The sequence below is a fragment of the Rhinichthys klamathensis genome, unplaced genomic scaffold (genome assembly GCF_029890125.1).
Source record: "Rhinichthys klamathensis goyatoka isolate OS25496 unplaced genomic scaffold, OSU_Roscu_1.1 h1tg000005l_1, whole genome shotgun sequence".
Taxonomy (NCBI): domain Eukaryota; kingdom Metazoa; phylum Chordata; class Actinopteri; order Cypriniformes; family Leuciscidae; genus Rhinichthys; species Rhinichthys klamathensis.
The window spans coordinates 4,785,188-4,799,891 of NW_026606558.1; the positions used below are offsets into that span (position 1 = coordinate 4,785,188).

At 39.4% G+C, this 14,704-nt stretch overlaps 1 protein-coding gene across 1 annotated transcript in view; it reads left to right on the plus strand.

Annotated features, from left to right (window-relative positions):
- Positions 1 to 7,246: 7,246 nt before the first annotated feature.
- The window catches only part of rasgrf1 (Ras protein specific guanine nucleotide releasing factor 1), a 54,067-nt gene continuing 46,609 nt past the window's right edge, over positions 7,247 to 14,704 (plus strand). Inside the window, exon 1 of the mRNA XM_056255808.1 lies at positions 7,247 to 7,817. Within this exon, the coding sequence (XP_056111783.1) occupies positions 7,542 to 7,817 (276 nt within the window). The 5' untranslated portion in view covers positions 7,247 to 7,541. The remainder of the gene's footprint in view (positions 7,818 to 14,704) is intronic.

A 14,704-nucleotide genomic window follows, 5' to 3' on the forward strand; every position in this document is an offset into this window, starting at 1 on the left:
GAGTAATTAGTAAATGTCGTCTAAGAGGAACACGGTGAATTAGAGGCCTAGTGGATCATGCAATTAGGGGTAGACCAGTCTCCAGCACAGCGCAAAGGGTGGAGGGGACACAATATCTTCTGCCAGGTTCATTTTAACGATCATTAGGAATCTTTCAATAAACTAAGGTGAAAGTTTTATACATTTTAGACTTTAAAAACATAACCAGTTGCAAAAACTTGCAGTTTTTTCTTTGAATCCCAATGAAATTCAGTTTGAGAATTCAGAAAATTCCGGTATCATTGTAACCCTCATGTTGTTGCAAAGATCTGTGAATTTATTTCTTCTGCGAAGCACAAAAATGTTTTGTTGACCCCACTAACTTTCATTGTAAGGACAAAAACAGTTTAACATTCTTCAAAATACTTTTTTTTTTTTGTAGTCATACAGGTTTAGAATGACATGATGACGAGTAGATGATGACAGATTTTTCATTTTCATATTTATATATACATATACAGTCATTCCAAAATTTATTCAGACACCTTCAACATTTCTCACATTATCACAGTTTATTCGCTATATTTCACTGGTTTTGGCCATCCTTCTGTTAGACTGTCTCACAAATGAATCAGGTTGAATAGCTGTCAGCTGTTAAATGTAAGTACACAATTAGATAATACCAATTTAGGTCAACCAATAAAGCAATGCCTAATTTTGTTCAGTCTGTGGTGTATAAAAAGGTTGCGTTAGCAATTAAAGAAAAAACACTTTTACTTTTACTGGTAGTCACTGTATGAATAATTTTTGGGTACAATATGTCACAGTTTACTTTATTTTGCTATACTCACTTACATAAATGTATTATAGTGTCCTGCACCCACTAGTAAAAAATATATAAAAAATGATATCTGGTGTCTGATTAATTTTTGGTTTTGGTGTGTATATGTTAAATATTTTCTCTTACTCTAGCTGAGTCTGCAGAGACAATCATTGATTTTCCCTGATTTTTTTTTTAAAACAAAATTTTTTGACTGTTTGCTTTGAGATATCCGCCCGGATATCTGTTTGATTGGCCAATGGCAGTTGAAGGGAGTGTTCAGGATACCTGTCTGAAAACAGTCAATATGTCACTGTTATTTCTGTTGACACAGAAAAGACACACTTCTCCTTTAACATGAAGCATAAGATACTTGTCTCCCCCCTTTCAAAAGATCTAGTTAGTAATGTGAGATGTTTGAAAATGTTGCCATCTCTTTTATGAAGGATGTGCCATCTCTCATCCATGTAAACGGTGCTGTGGTGGGGATGTGTTGGGAAAAATAGGTGAGTGTAAGAGGACAAGGATACCTAGAGGAGTTTTAACATGATTTCTCTGTCTCTGAGCCACACGGTCAGCAGTTGCTGTTGCTTCCAGAGAATGCTGATTCAGATTGCCACAGACAAAACTGTTGCTTTTACTCGCTTCATCGATACCAAAAAAGAGAAGATCCTGATGAAACGCATAAATGCACGCATGAAAAGAGCAGAGCTTTCGAAACTCAAGCACTCTCCAATCCACACACAAGTACTGATGGACAGTACTCAGTGTTATCTCTTTCCTTGCATGATGTGCATCTATGCAAATGTATTCAAAAGATGACGTAAACAGGGGGCAATCATCAGCGACAGGACAACTATTTAAAACCATACACAGAGATATGAAAATGATACCAGCTTTTATTGTCAGCAGTTTTGTTAACGTAGCCAAGTGCTAATGTTAATTCCACGTGAAATATTTTATCGAAGGACGTGTCTTTTATAAAAAGGTGTCACAGTGGGCCGTGAGGATTTATGACTGTAGTACTGAGGGAGAGCAGATAACAAGGATGAAGTCATAAATGAATCTTGTCCGTGAAGTAACCATGCAGACTGACAATGCCAGATTAAAGCCTGTGCCTTTTAAACAAATTGGGTGCTTAAGGAGCATATTGCCTGTGTGCTAGAACATGTTTTATTGTTAAGCCACATTAACGCTGAGACAAAGAGGAGCATCACCCGACGGCACGTCACAGGTCCTGACGAGACTAGATAATTGGTTCCTCAATTGATTGCCATGAAAACGGTGAGGTCAGTGAGCCGGGGGACGGGGGTTGGTAAGGATGACCTGGAACACGGTCCGTCACTGTGTCTAGAGTTCTCTACTGAATTCGATCCAGTGTCCACTGACCTTTACCTTCTTTATCCAACACCAATTCTCAGCAGACAAACAGCAAAGACATTCCTATCTGTGACTGTCAATTACAATTTGAAACTGTATGATTGGAATTAAATAACCCCTATGGATGAATTTGGATGATAATCTAAAAGTCTATTATTTCAGAGCTTTATTTAGAATGGAGAATAATTCTACACAAGATAAACCATGCAGATGGCGAACCACAGTTTTGGACTTATTGTATTTCCAAATTTGTATGACTTTCTACTTGAACACAAAGGATGAATTTGAAGAATCTTTATGCATCTCTTTTCCATGCAGTAGTGACTGGTGAGAGTAGTGTACTGTAGTCTCTTTTTATGGCAAGAACTACATAAAGAAATCTTCCAGAATGTATTGTTTTGTGTGCAAGAGAGGAAAAAACTACAGAATTACAGAATTTTCACATTTGATTGAACTATTAAAGTCGCAATGTAACAGAAGAATATTTTCGTCCGTATAAAGTGCTGCGGGGATGACGTATATTTGTAGGCTGAAACATTAGCTAGCATTTTAGCACTTCTGGTGCATCGTCCTGAAGCCGATGATTTTTTGAATGGATTTTTGGTTTAATGTTGGAAATAATTTCAATGGCTTACACAAGCTTAATGCTGGAGACGTTGAAGTTCGTTTATTGCCTACATTTAGCTTTTTACTTTGTAACTATTGCATTTAGGCTTCAGAATTCATAAAAGTTGTATTTGTGAAGATTGTCTTGATGGACAAAACATTTAAGAATCATAAACTTTTGTGCAGTGCTTATTTTCAGAAATAATCCAAAAGCCAATTGAAATATCCTGTTGGGTTTTCAAAATTCCTAACTTCCGGGATGGCCTTCAAAAATACATCATCACTGCAGCTCTCTATTGTGACAAGTGAAACCGATGATCAGAAATCTGAATGCGAGGTTGCGTGCGATATTAAGAAAGGGACTGGGCTTGAAAATGAACTAAATGATTGGATAAGACCAATAAGATGCATTTAGAAAATAGTTCAGGTTCCATTTCATGCCAACTTTATGTGCTGTAAGTAAATGTTTTGTTAACTTGAGCCAGTTTACTAACTTCAACCACACACTGTGTCCAAAATACTAAACCAGAAAGTGAGATTGGCTAAAAGAAAACGTGATTCTCTCACCTATTATTCGTCGAAATCACTGACATCACCTGTAGGAAGTCAGGAGTCATATCTCTACAGAAAAGGGATGAATGGAGGCATTACGAACATGTCCATGGTAGAATTTTTTTTTCTGCTTTTAATGAATCACAGGAATGGTCTCAACAATTACAGGACATAAAGAAGAGGAAATGACCGAGATGTTCAAGGAGCTGCTGGGCTTGAGCACAAACAGCTGATTACAACTGTCATCAATGCAAGGTTTGAGGACATTACGCCCTTCCGTAAGCTGGTTAATACAGAAAGAAGTATTTTAAAAGAAGCTTCAAAGACAAATGTTTTGCTTGGAAGTCCTGGTAGGGACCTGGTAACAACCCTGAGAGATGCAAAACAACTTTCCTGCAGGGCGGCGGGGAGGAACGCTCATTGCTAATGCTCCTTTGATTAACTGAGCAAATGAAAAGCCCTGCTTGGTTTACTAGCAATCGACCACTAATTATCATTCACACAATTGATTATAGATAAATGCATTGGTCGGACAATCCATAAAATAATTGATAGCTACCTTAAGGAAGGTGTACCGAGCTTGATATTAGTGAGCTTAAATGATAATGCCATTGGAAATAATGCTCGGAAACTTTCAATTCATGTTCCTTGAGAAAAAGACTTTTGACTACACTCACCTAAAGGATTATTAGGAACACCTGTTCAATTTCTCATTAATGCAATTATCTAATCAACCAATCACATGGCAGTTGCTTCAATGCATTTAGGGGTGTGGTCCTGGTCAAGACAATCTCCGGAACTCCAAACTGAATGTCAGAATGGGAAAGAAAGGTGATTTAAGCAATTTTGAGCATGGCATGGTTGTTGGTGCCAGACGGGCCGGTCTGAGTATTTCACAATCTGCTCAGTTACTGGGATTTTCACGCACAACCATTTCTAGGGTTTACAAAGAATGGTGTGAAAAGGGAAAAACATCCAGTATGCGGCAGTCCTGTGGGCGAAAATGCCTTGTTGATGCTAGAGGTCAGAGGAGAATGGGCCGACTGATTCAAGCTGATAGAAGTGCAACTTTGACTGAAATAACCACTCGTTACAACCGAGGTATGCAGCAAAGCATTTGTGAAGCCACAACACGCACAACCTTGAGGTGGATGGGCTACAACAGCAGAAGACCCGACCGGGTACCACTCATCTCCACTACTAAAAAAAGGAAAAAGAGGCTACAATTTGCAAGAGCTCACAAAAATTGGACAGTTGAAGACTGGAAAAATGTTGCCTGGTCTGATGAGTCTCGATTTCTGTTGAGACATGCAGATGGTAGAGTCAGAATTTGGCGTAAACAGAATGAGAACATGGATCCATCATGCCTTGTTACCACTGTGCAGGCTGGTGGTGGTGGTGTAATGGTGTGAGGGATGTTTTCTTGGCACACTGTAAGCCCCTTAGTGCCAATTGGGCATCGTTTAAATGCCACGGCCTACCTGAGCATTGTTTCTGACAATGTCCATCCCTTTATGGCCACCATGTACCCATCCTCTGATGGCTACTTCCAGCAAGATAATGCACCATGTCACAAAGCTCGAATCATTTCAAATTGGTTTCTTGAACATGAGAATGACTTCACTGTACTAAAATGGCCCCCACAGTCACCAGATCTCAACCCAATAGAGCATCTTTGGGATGTGGTGGAACGGGAGCTTCGTGCCCTGGATGTGCAAGGCTTTGACGCTTGCTTACAGATTGACCACAGGTTCAGCTCCCTCCTACTTCCACTCACTACTACAAGTCTACATCCCTACCAGAAGCCTACGATCGGTCAATGAGCGACGGCTCGTGGTACCATCACAGCGGGGCACAAAATCACTCTCCAGAACATTCTCATTCACGGTTCCATGCTGGTGGAATGATCTCCCCACCCTCATCCGGAATGCAGAATCCCTGACAACATTCAAAAGACAACTGAAAACTCATCTCTTCCGGGAGCACTTAACTTAAAAAAAAAAAAAAAAAAAAAAAAAAAAAAAAAATCCTTTCCTCTAAATCCTCGCTTGCCTGCCTTATGCTACTCCGAGCTATGGCTGAACTTTGTATTTTGAGCACTTCTTGCGTTGCTTTTGCCTCTTCACGATGACTCGCTTGGTTTAGTCCTCAGTTGTAAGTCGCTTTGGATAAAAGCGTCTGCTAAATGACTAAATGTAAATGTAAATGTAAATGTAATCCCACAAATCTCCATCAACTGCAAGATGCTATCCTATCAATATGGGCCAACATTTCTAAAGAATGCTTTCAGCACCTTGTTGAATCAATGCCACGTAGAATTAAGGCAGTTCTGAAGGTGAAAGGGGGTCAAACACAGTATTAGTATGGTGTTCCTAATAATCCTTTAGGTGAGTGTATATAGGAGCAACAGGAATTTTTCCAAGTTAAATGGATATTTTAAGATATCCATCTCTGACACTCCTCAGCCCATAGCATTAAAGGCAGCTCTTTGCTTAAAGGGTTAATTCACCCAAATATGAAAATTCTGTCATTAATTACTCACCAAACCGGACTTTCCTTCATCTTCGGAACACAAATGAAGATATTTTTGATGAAATATAAGAGATTTCTGTCCCTCCATTGACAGCTACGCAACTACCCTTTTGACGCTTCAAAATGTTTATAAAGCGACCGTAAAACTAATGAATTGAGCAGTTTAGTCTAAATTTTCTGAAGAGACTCAATCGCTTTATATGATGAACAGATTTAATTTATAACAATATAAACATTGATCAACTCACACATCAGTTGTGGTAAACAGAAGCTCAAGTATGTTTGCTTGGCATGCGAGAACCAATGAGGTTCATTCTCGTGTTACGCAGCAAGTTTGAGCTTCAGCAAGAACCAATGAGATTTGTTCTTGAGTGTCAAGCAGGTTTGATCGATCTTCTGTTTAAAGACTAAATTAAATCTGTTCATATAAAGTGACCGTGTCTCTTTAGAAAATTTGGACTAAACCGCTCAATTCATATGGATTAGTTTTACGATCTCTTTATGAACTTTTTGAAGCGTCAAAGTGGTAGTTGCATAGCTGTCAATGGAAGGACAGAAAACTCTCAGATTTCATCAAAAAGATTTTCATTTGTGTTCCGAAGATGAACGAAAGTCTTACAGTTTTGGAACAACATGAGGGTGATAAATTAATTACAGAATTTAAATTTTTGTGTGAACTATCCCTTCAAACTAATTATTTATGATATGTAATTTCAATTTGTATTTATCATTTTATTTATTGAATTTGTTTGTATTTATAGTATCATATTTAAAACAATTATAAAATGGAGAGTTCCAGTGCATGCTTCTGTTATTTTTTACTTGCTAAATTTAGTAGCCTATTATAATTTGTACTTATAGGCAATACTGCACTCTAATGTGAATGTATTATGGTTAGGTTTCTCTGAGTCTGCAGTGCCCTTAGCAGTGACTATAATATTCACAATTTAGCACAGCCTAAATTAACTTGTTGCATTTTATAGCTTCATTTCTGTCATATACAATTTCTGACATAGTAATAACTATATGCCGCCTCTCTGTTACAATGAAATTCACCGTTTGTGGAAGCCTATAGATGTCACTTCAGTTCAGATGCAGATTATGTGTTACGTTTAGTGTAAACATGGCACGTAAGTCTAACTATATGCTAAAAACACTACTGGTTCGTCACATGAATCAAAATGCAGCCGTCATAATCAGTGCAGCAACAGATCTAAAATGAACTCAAGTGACTGTACAAGTGTGTGTCGCTCTGTCCGAGGTTCTGAAACCAGATCACGTGACGCCACTGCCTCATTCAGCAGTGAGCGCGCGCACTGGTTTATAGAGAATTTCACGTGAGAACGCGACAAACCATCACTGGCATACACTGAAGCCTACTTCTCTCTGCTCACCGAGTCACAGCAGAGCTCACGGAAGACATTGTGTATCTTTTCCCCATAGCTCGAACACAATCGACAACATTACGATGGTAGACTTTGGCATTCTTCGTTTTTCTCTGCGCTTCTTCCGTACTTCATGCCAAGGCGGTGATTGCAGTGGATGGGCAGAACGTGCCAGGCTTCGTTTCTAATCCAGAAAGTGCCCGTCTGCTCGGGGATCCCGTGCTAAGAAGATGTAAGGATCGAAACCAGCCGTCCCCCTCCCCAAAACCAGCATCTTCTTCACAAAAATGCAGAAGGGAATTCGACTTAATGATGGTCATGTCACCTACCTGGGTCTTTTGGCAAAGAAAGATGGCACGAGGCGAGGCTGTTTAAGCAAAAAGAGCTCAGACAACACAAAATGGCACACCAAGTGGTTTGCCCTGTTGCAAAATATGCTTTTTTATTTTGAAAGCGAGTCCAGCTCGCGACCTTCGGGATTATACCTGTTGGAGGGATGTGTGTGTGACAGGGCGCCCTCACCCAAACCTTCACTATCAGCCAAGGAGTGCTTAGAAAAACAGGTACGGAATGACAACTTTTGTGCATACTTCTGTAATGCTGATATAGACCGTTAGAATACAGTTACTTTTGGGGCAGGGCAACTAAAAATGGGCATTTTCTGTTTCCAGCTAGCAGCGACTTTGGGTTTGTTTTATGCGTAAAAATGATGAGCATGCGCTCGAGACAACCAACAATTTTACCACCAGGCAGCATCTACTGCTTTGCCCAGTGCTCGGAGATTATTATTATTTTTTTTTTCATCTGATATTTCGTTTACTTTTTCAAGTAGGGTTTCTCTGTCATGTCTACTTTTCTTTGGAAATGAGCATCCTTTGAGCGACATCACGTTACGTTACAGTTAAAGCCAATTACGTATACGTTACATAATATCCGTATGATTATTGATATACTCACTCTTGGGTCACATATGGACAAACCCAACCGTTGGTTTACATTTTTCAAACCCAACGGTTGGGTTTGTCCCCATGTGACCCAAACATGGGTTGAAACAACCCAGCATTTTTAGAGTGCTAGCTTAAATTATAGGCTAAATGAATTAGCCAACAAATATTTTATGATTTACTTCTTAGTCATTTAAAGGCCTGGTTCATCCTCAATGTTTCAAACATGACTTACTTTCGTTAGTGAAACTCAAAAACAAACGACAGCTTCAGTCACCACTTTCATTGTATGGAAAACGAGAAAATAAAACCGAATGGTGACTAATGCTCCGTAACATTATGCCTTGCATTTCTATTTGTCTTTCACTTAAGACATAGCCTAACATAAGGAGAGGACATGACAGAAGTATTTTAAGTACAGCGGTTTATGCAGTCGGCTAGCTAAACTTAATTGTCAGTAGCCTACGCTAACGGTAGTCAACAGTTTACCGACGTTCAGTGTCTTTCGTCGTTTAATATCCGTTTAGCTTTCCAGGAAAAAAATGGATCTTATTTTTCAGCGTTTCTCCTCAGAGACATTTAAGTTTTGCCTGTTCCGCTCTCTACTTCACACAACAGAGAAAATGACGCTAGAGAAGCACTTTAAAAACCTCAGAGTCGCCATCATGCGGAAAACTGGCGTAGAATCGCAGTCTGTTTGACGTATTGATTTAATTCCCGCGCTGATATTAATAGCACCCTACCTTGGCAACTGCGTCTTCACAACGTGTTTAATAACAGATCGCTTCCAAAACTGAACTTTATGTTCACAGGACACTGTTTGGGCGTCTGGAAAGGTGTTATGCAGCATTTTTATGTTCTTTGTTCGTGTTATTATGATCCAACCATTATAGAGACGCTGCTGATTAGGCTAAACCTAGTGATTCCTTCAAATATGTCAGATATGTTAAAGTAGGCCATTTAATGTAGCCTAGTTATCATTGAAACGGTAATGTGTTGTGCCATCCTTGTTTGATTTCAGAGTATCAACATTTATACATATCGATAACTTAAATGTGCATTCCAAATTTTTTTACTTGTTCAAATGTGATAGAGGTAAAGAAATTAATTACACTTTTGACAATTAGAATTAAAATGATATGTGTCATAACTAACATGAGAAAAGCGGCTTTATTCTAAGTGGAAACTATTCTACCTGGTTGGTTTTCAATGGAGCCCACCATGTTGAGATCACATGACCAGCAGTGTCATGAAATAAAGTTCAACAGTGCCCGATCACTTTTTTTAGATGCCTTGGTTCAGCAAGTATTTTCTCCTTTGGGGTTGAAAAATGTTTTTGTTAAAAGCCATGAGCCATACCAGTCAGCTACAAGGTGAATCACAATACAAACTTTCATTTGAAGCAAGATATGTTTGACAATTGGACAAAAAGACACCAGTAGGCCTACAAAACTGCGTAGTTAATGAAGGAAAGTACAGTGGCCGAGAGAGCTCAACATGCTGCAACTGAAGAAAACACATGCAAATAGAAAAAGCACCAGCTTGACAACACATGTACTACAAATACTCACAACGCAACCAAATACAGAAACGCGCTGCAAATAGCATTTAATTGGACTTGGTTTTAACCATTAATTAAGCAATAAAATGTATTTTCAATAACCTTAAATGTTATTTAGTTGTGAAACCACTTTACATAACGTTTCACAGTTAATTGTGTATTTCGTCAGATTACTTAGGCTAATAACTATATAAAAAGGCAAAGAAATCATATGATCAGGATGTTAAAATAAACAAAAACTCACCTTTCAGGTCATCAACAACACCACTGACAAGTAGACATTGAACAATAAGCTTGTCCTAGCCAGGTTTGTCACTTGTTGGGGTCCCCTTGAAACATTTTCATTGTGGTTCATACTGTTTGCAGCATGTTATATGAGTATTTGCTGCGTGTTTCCGTATTTGGTTGTGTTGTGAGTATTTGCAGCGTGTTTCTGTATTTGGTTGCGTCATGAGTATTTGCTGCATGTTTCTGTATTTGGTTGCGTTGTGAGTATTTGCAGTGTGTTTCTGTATTTGGTTGTGTTGTGAGTATTTGCAGAGTGTTTCTGTATTTGGTTGCGTCATGAGTATTTGCAGCGTGTTTCTGTATTTGGTTGTGTTGTGAGTATTTGCAGTGTGTTTCTGTATTTGGTTGCGTCATGAGTATTTGCAGTGTGTTTCTGTATTTGGTTGCGTTGTGAGTATTTGCAGCGTGTTTCTGTATTTGGTTGTGTTGTGAGTATTTGCAGCGTGTTTCTGTATTTCGTTGCGTTGTGAGTATTTGCAGCGTGTTTCTGTATTTGGTTGTGTTGTGAGTATTTGCAGCGTGTTTCTGTATTTGGTTGCGTCATGAGTATTTGCAGCGTGTTTCTGTATTTGGTTGTGTTGTGAGTATTTGCAGTGTGTTTCTGTATTTGGTTGTGGTATGAGTATTTGCAGTGTGTTTCTGTATTTGGTTGCGTTGTGAGTATTTGCAGTGTGTTTCTGGATTTGGTTGCGTCATGAGTATTTGCAGTGTGTTTCTGTATTTGGTTGCGTCATGAGTATTTGCAGTGTGTTTCTGTATTTGGTTGCGTTGTGAGTATTTGCAGCGTGTTTCTGTATTTGGTTGCGTTGTGAGTATTTGCAGCGTGTTTCTGTATTTGGTTGCGTTGTGAGTATTTGCAGTGTGTTTCTGTATTTGGTTGCGTCATGAGTATTTGCAGTGTGTTTCTGTATTTGGTTGCGTCATGAGTATTTGCAGTGTGTTTCTGTATTTGGTTGCGTCATGAGTATTTGCAGTGTGTTTCTGTATTTGGTTGCGTCATGAGTATTTGCAGTGTGTTTCTGTATTTGGTTGCGTTGTGAGTATTTGCAGCGTGTTTCTGTATTTGGTTGCGTTGTGAGTATTTGCAGTGTGTTTCTGTATCTGGTTGTGTTGTGAGTATTTGCAGTGTGTTTCTGTATTTGGTTGTGGTATGAGTATTTGCAATGTGTTTCTGTATTTGGTTGCGTTGTGAGTATTTGCAGTGTGTTTCTGTATTTGGTTGCGTTGTGAGTATTTGCAGCGTGTTTCTGTATTTGGTTGTGTTGTGAGTATTTGCAGTGTGTTTCTGTATTTGGTTGCGTTGTGAGTATTTGCAGTGTGTTTCTGTATTTGGTTGCGTTGTGAGTATTTGCAGTGTGTTTCTGTATTTGGTTGTGTTGTGAGTTTTTACAGCGCGTTTCTGGATTTGATTGCATTATGATGTTTTATTAACAAAGTTCGGAAGGAGCACTTTCAGATAATTAACCTAATTAACACAAGAGGAGCGCATTCAGTTAATTAACCCCATTAACAAGATAAGAGGTTTATATACAGCAGACTTACCTCTGTTCGTTGACAGTTTATCAGTATCCCTTCACCACCCTATCTCCTCACTTCTAGTTCTAACTATTCCTATCACAACCGGGGGGAGTACTCTGGGTCCGGGCCAAAATCTCGGACAGCACGCCAAATGCGCATAACCTTTACTCTCTTTAATTGTATGTAAGTGTGAACTCGTGAAGTGAGTATTTGCAGCACGTGTTGTCAAACTGATGAAGATGTTTTCTTATTTTGCTGGTGTTTTTTCTATTTGCACGTGTTTTCTACAGTTGCAGCGCATTGAGCTCTCGGCCACCGTAAGAAAGAACTACAGTACCATTAAGCATTTCGAATGACATAAATTAAAAAACAATGGATGAATATAAAACTTTTGATTTAAAGATTGAATTTTGTCTTTTGAGAGCATATAGGAGATTTACTCAATTACGTCATTCTTGTCACGATTCTCTGATTAGTTGAGATTTATTTGCAGAATAATGGGTAATGTAGTTTTTCCACCAAGAATTAACTGTTCAACGTGATTATTTACAAATGTTTAAATAATGGGCTAAATGCTTCAACAGAAGAAAATGCCTCAGAGCTCACATGTCTTTCTTTAAAGCTTTGTAAGTTATCATTAAAAATCAATTCTCCTGTGGGAAAATGAATGGGATTTTTACTTCCTGAACCCGACTGTCGAAATGTATCGGACCTGGTTACTAATAATAACAATTATAATATCAATAATAATTATTTCACTTTATCAACCCCTTTTTCAATGTTTACAAATGATAAACATAAAAGTACGGTATGGATCAGCATGTGTGTTTCACCAGACAGTCCAAAAAGAATCCGTATGAGTGGAAAAATAAAATGTCCTCTCAAGCGGTCCGTGCTGAAGTGATGACCTGCAGCTACACAAAGCGAGGACAAACGGCAGGACGTCAAGTGGTGGCCATGGCCGACACACCACCAAATGCCTCCGTCTAAAACACAGCCGCACTGCATTGAACAGAGAGAGAGATTACGACATACGGTGCACCAGCAAAAACACCCAAACAACAATGCATAAAATTTGGTGGGATGGAGTCCAAGAATGTGGACTTTATAGATGTGTGCAAAAAAATACTGACGTAAAAGATTGAAAGCAGTTTAAACCTATAGGTGTCGTGTCAGTATAAGAGCCAGTAAAAAAAAAAAAAACCTCAGTGCACCTTTAATATTCAGAAACCTGATGTTACAGCGACTTAATCAATGCAGCCATATGGCAATCTGAAGCATACACTATTTAGAATAGTTGTTCATGAAACAAAATCTAAAAAAAACTGCATCAGTTCCTCCTTGTTTTACAAGCACGTATTTTGACAACAAGCCAGTGGTGGAGACTCACATAGCTGAAGATGTTTTACCTTGGTTAAACCTGTCTAGCTGTGTCTTAAGACTGCAGTCACAGTGCTTATATGTGTGTGTGTGTGTGTGTGTGTGTGTGTGTGTGTGTGTGTGTGTGTGTGTGTGTGTGTGTGTGTGTGAGGACCGCAATTTAACGTGAGTCTTGGACCTTCCTGTGAACAGCTGTCCCTGTGCTGACAAAGCAGGATGCGGCATGGAGTTTGATGCTGTGCATGTCTGTCATCCTCTGAAGAACAGAGCGTAGTTAGAGCGACGTTACCTCACAATCAACGACTCGGTGTTAGACTTCACGCACGCTTCACCCTTTATATTAGGCATGCAAACTGTAACCTCATTCGGTGTAAGTCATTTGCATGAATGACCCTGGCAAGCTTTGTGTATTCACTCAAAATGCATAAATGTAAGTTACCTGCCATTTTTCTAATACTTGCCTTGAGCAGAGCAGTCAATATAGATACTTTCATTGGTCTTCCACTTGTATATACACTCACCTAAAGGATTATTAGGAACACCTGTTCAATTTCTCATTAATGCAATTATCTAATCAACCAATCACATGGCAGTTGCTTTAATGCATTTAGGGGTGTGGTCCTGGCCAAGACAATCTCCTGAACACCAAACTGAGTGTCAGAATGGGAAAGAAAGGTGATTTAAGCAATTTTGAGCGTGGCATGGTTGTTGGTGCCAGACGGGCCGGTCTGAGTATTTCTCAATCTGCTCAGTTACTGGGATTTTCACACACAACCATTTCTAGGGTTTACAAAGAATGGTGTGAAAAGGGAAAAACATCCAGTATGCGGCAGTCCTGTGGGCGAAAATGCCTTGTTGATGCTAGAGGTCAGAGGAGAATGGGCCGACTGATTCAAGCTGATAGAAGAGCAACTTTGACTGAAATAACCACTCGATACAACCGAGGTATGCAGCAAAGCATTTGTGAAGCCACAACACGCACAACCTTGAGGTGGATGGGCTACAACAGCAGAAGACCCCACCGGGTACCACTCATCTCCACTACAAATAGGAAAAAGAGGCTACAATTTGCAAGAGCTCACCAAAATTGGACAGTTGAAGACTGGAAAAATGTTGCCTGGTCTGATGAGTCTCGATTTCTGTTGAGACATTCAGATGTTAGAGTCAGAATTTGGCGTAAACAGAATGAGAACATGGATCCATCATGCCTTGTTACCACTGTGCAGGCTGGTGGTGGTGGTGTAATGGTGTGGGGGATGTTTTCTTGGCACACTTTAGGCCCCTTAGTGCCAATTGGGCATTGTTTAAATGCCACGGCCTACCTGAGCATTGTTTCTGACCATGTCCATCCCTTTATGGCCACCATGTACCCATCCTCTGATGGCTACTTCCATTAGGATAATGCACCATGTGACAAAGCTCGGTTTCTTGAACATGACAATGAGTTCGCTGTACTAAAATGGGCCCCACAGTTACCAGATCTCAACCCAATAGGGCATCTTTGGGATGTGGTGGAACGGGAGCTTCGTGCCCTGGATGTGCATCCCACAAATCTCCATCAACGGCAAGATGCTATCCTGTCAATATGGACCAACATTTCTAAAGAATGCTTTCAGCACCTTGTTGAATCAATGTCACGTAGAATTAAGGCAGTTCTGAAGGTGAAAGGGGGTCAAACACAGTATTAGAATGGTGTTCCTAATAATCCTTTAGGTGAGTGTATACACTTATTCACATATTTAAAGTGTAACTTCGCTGA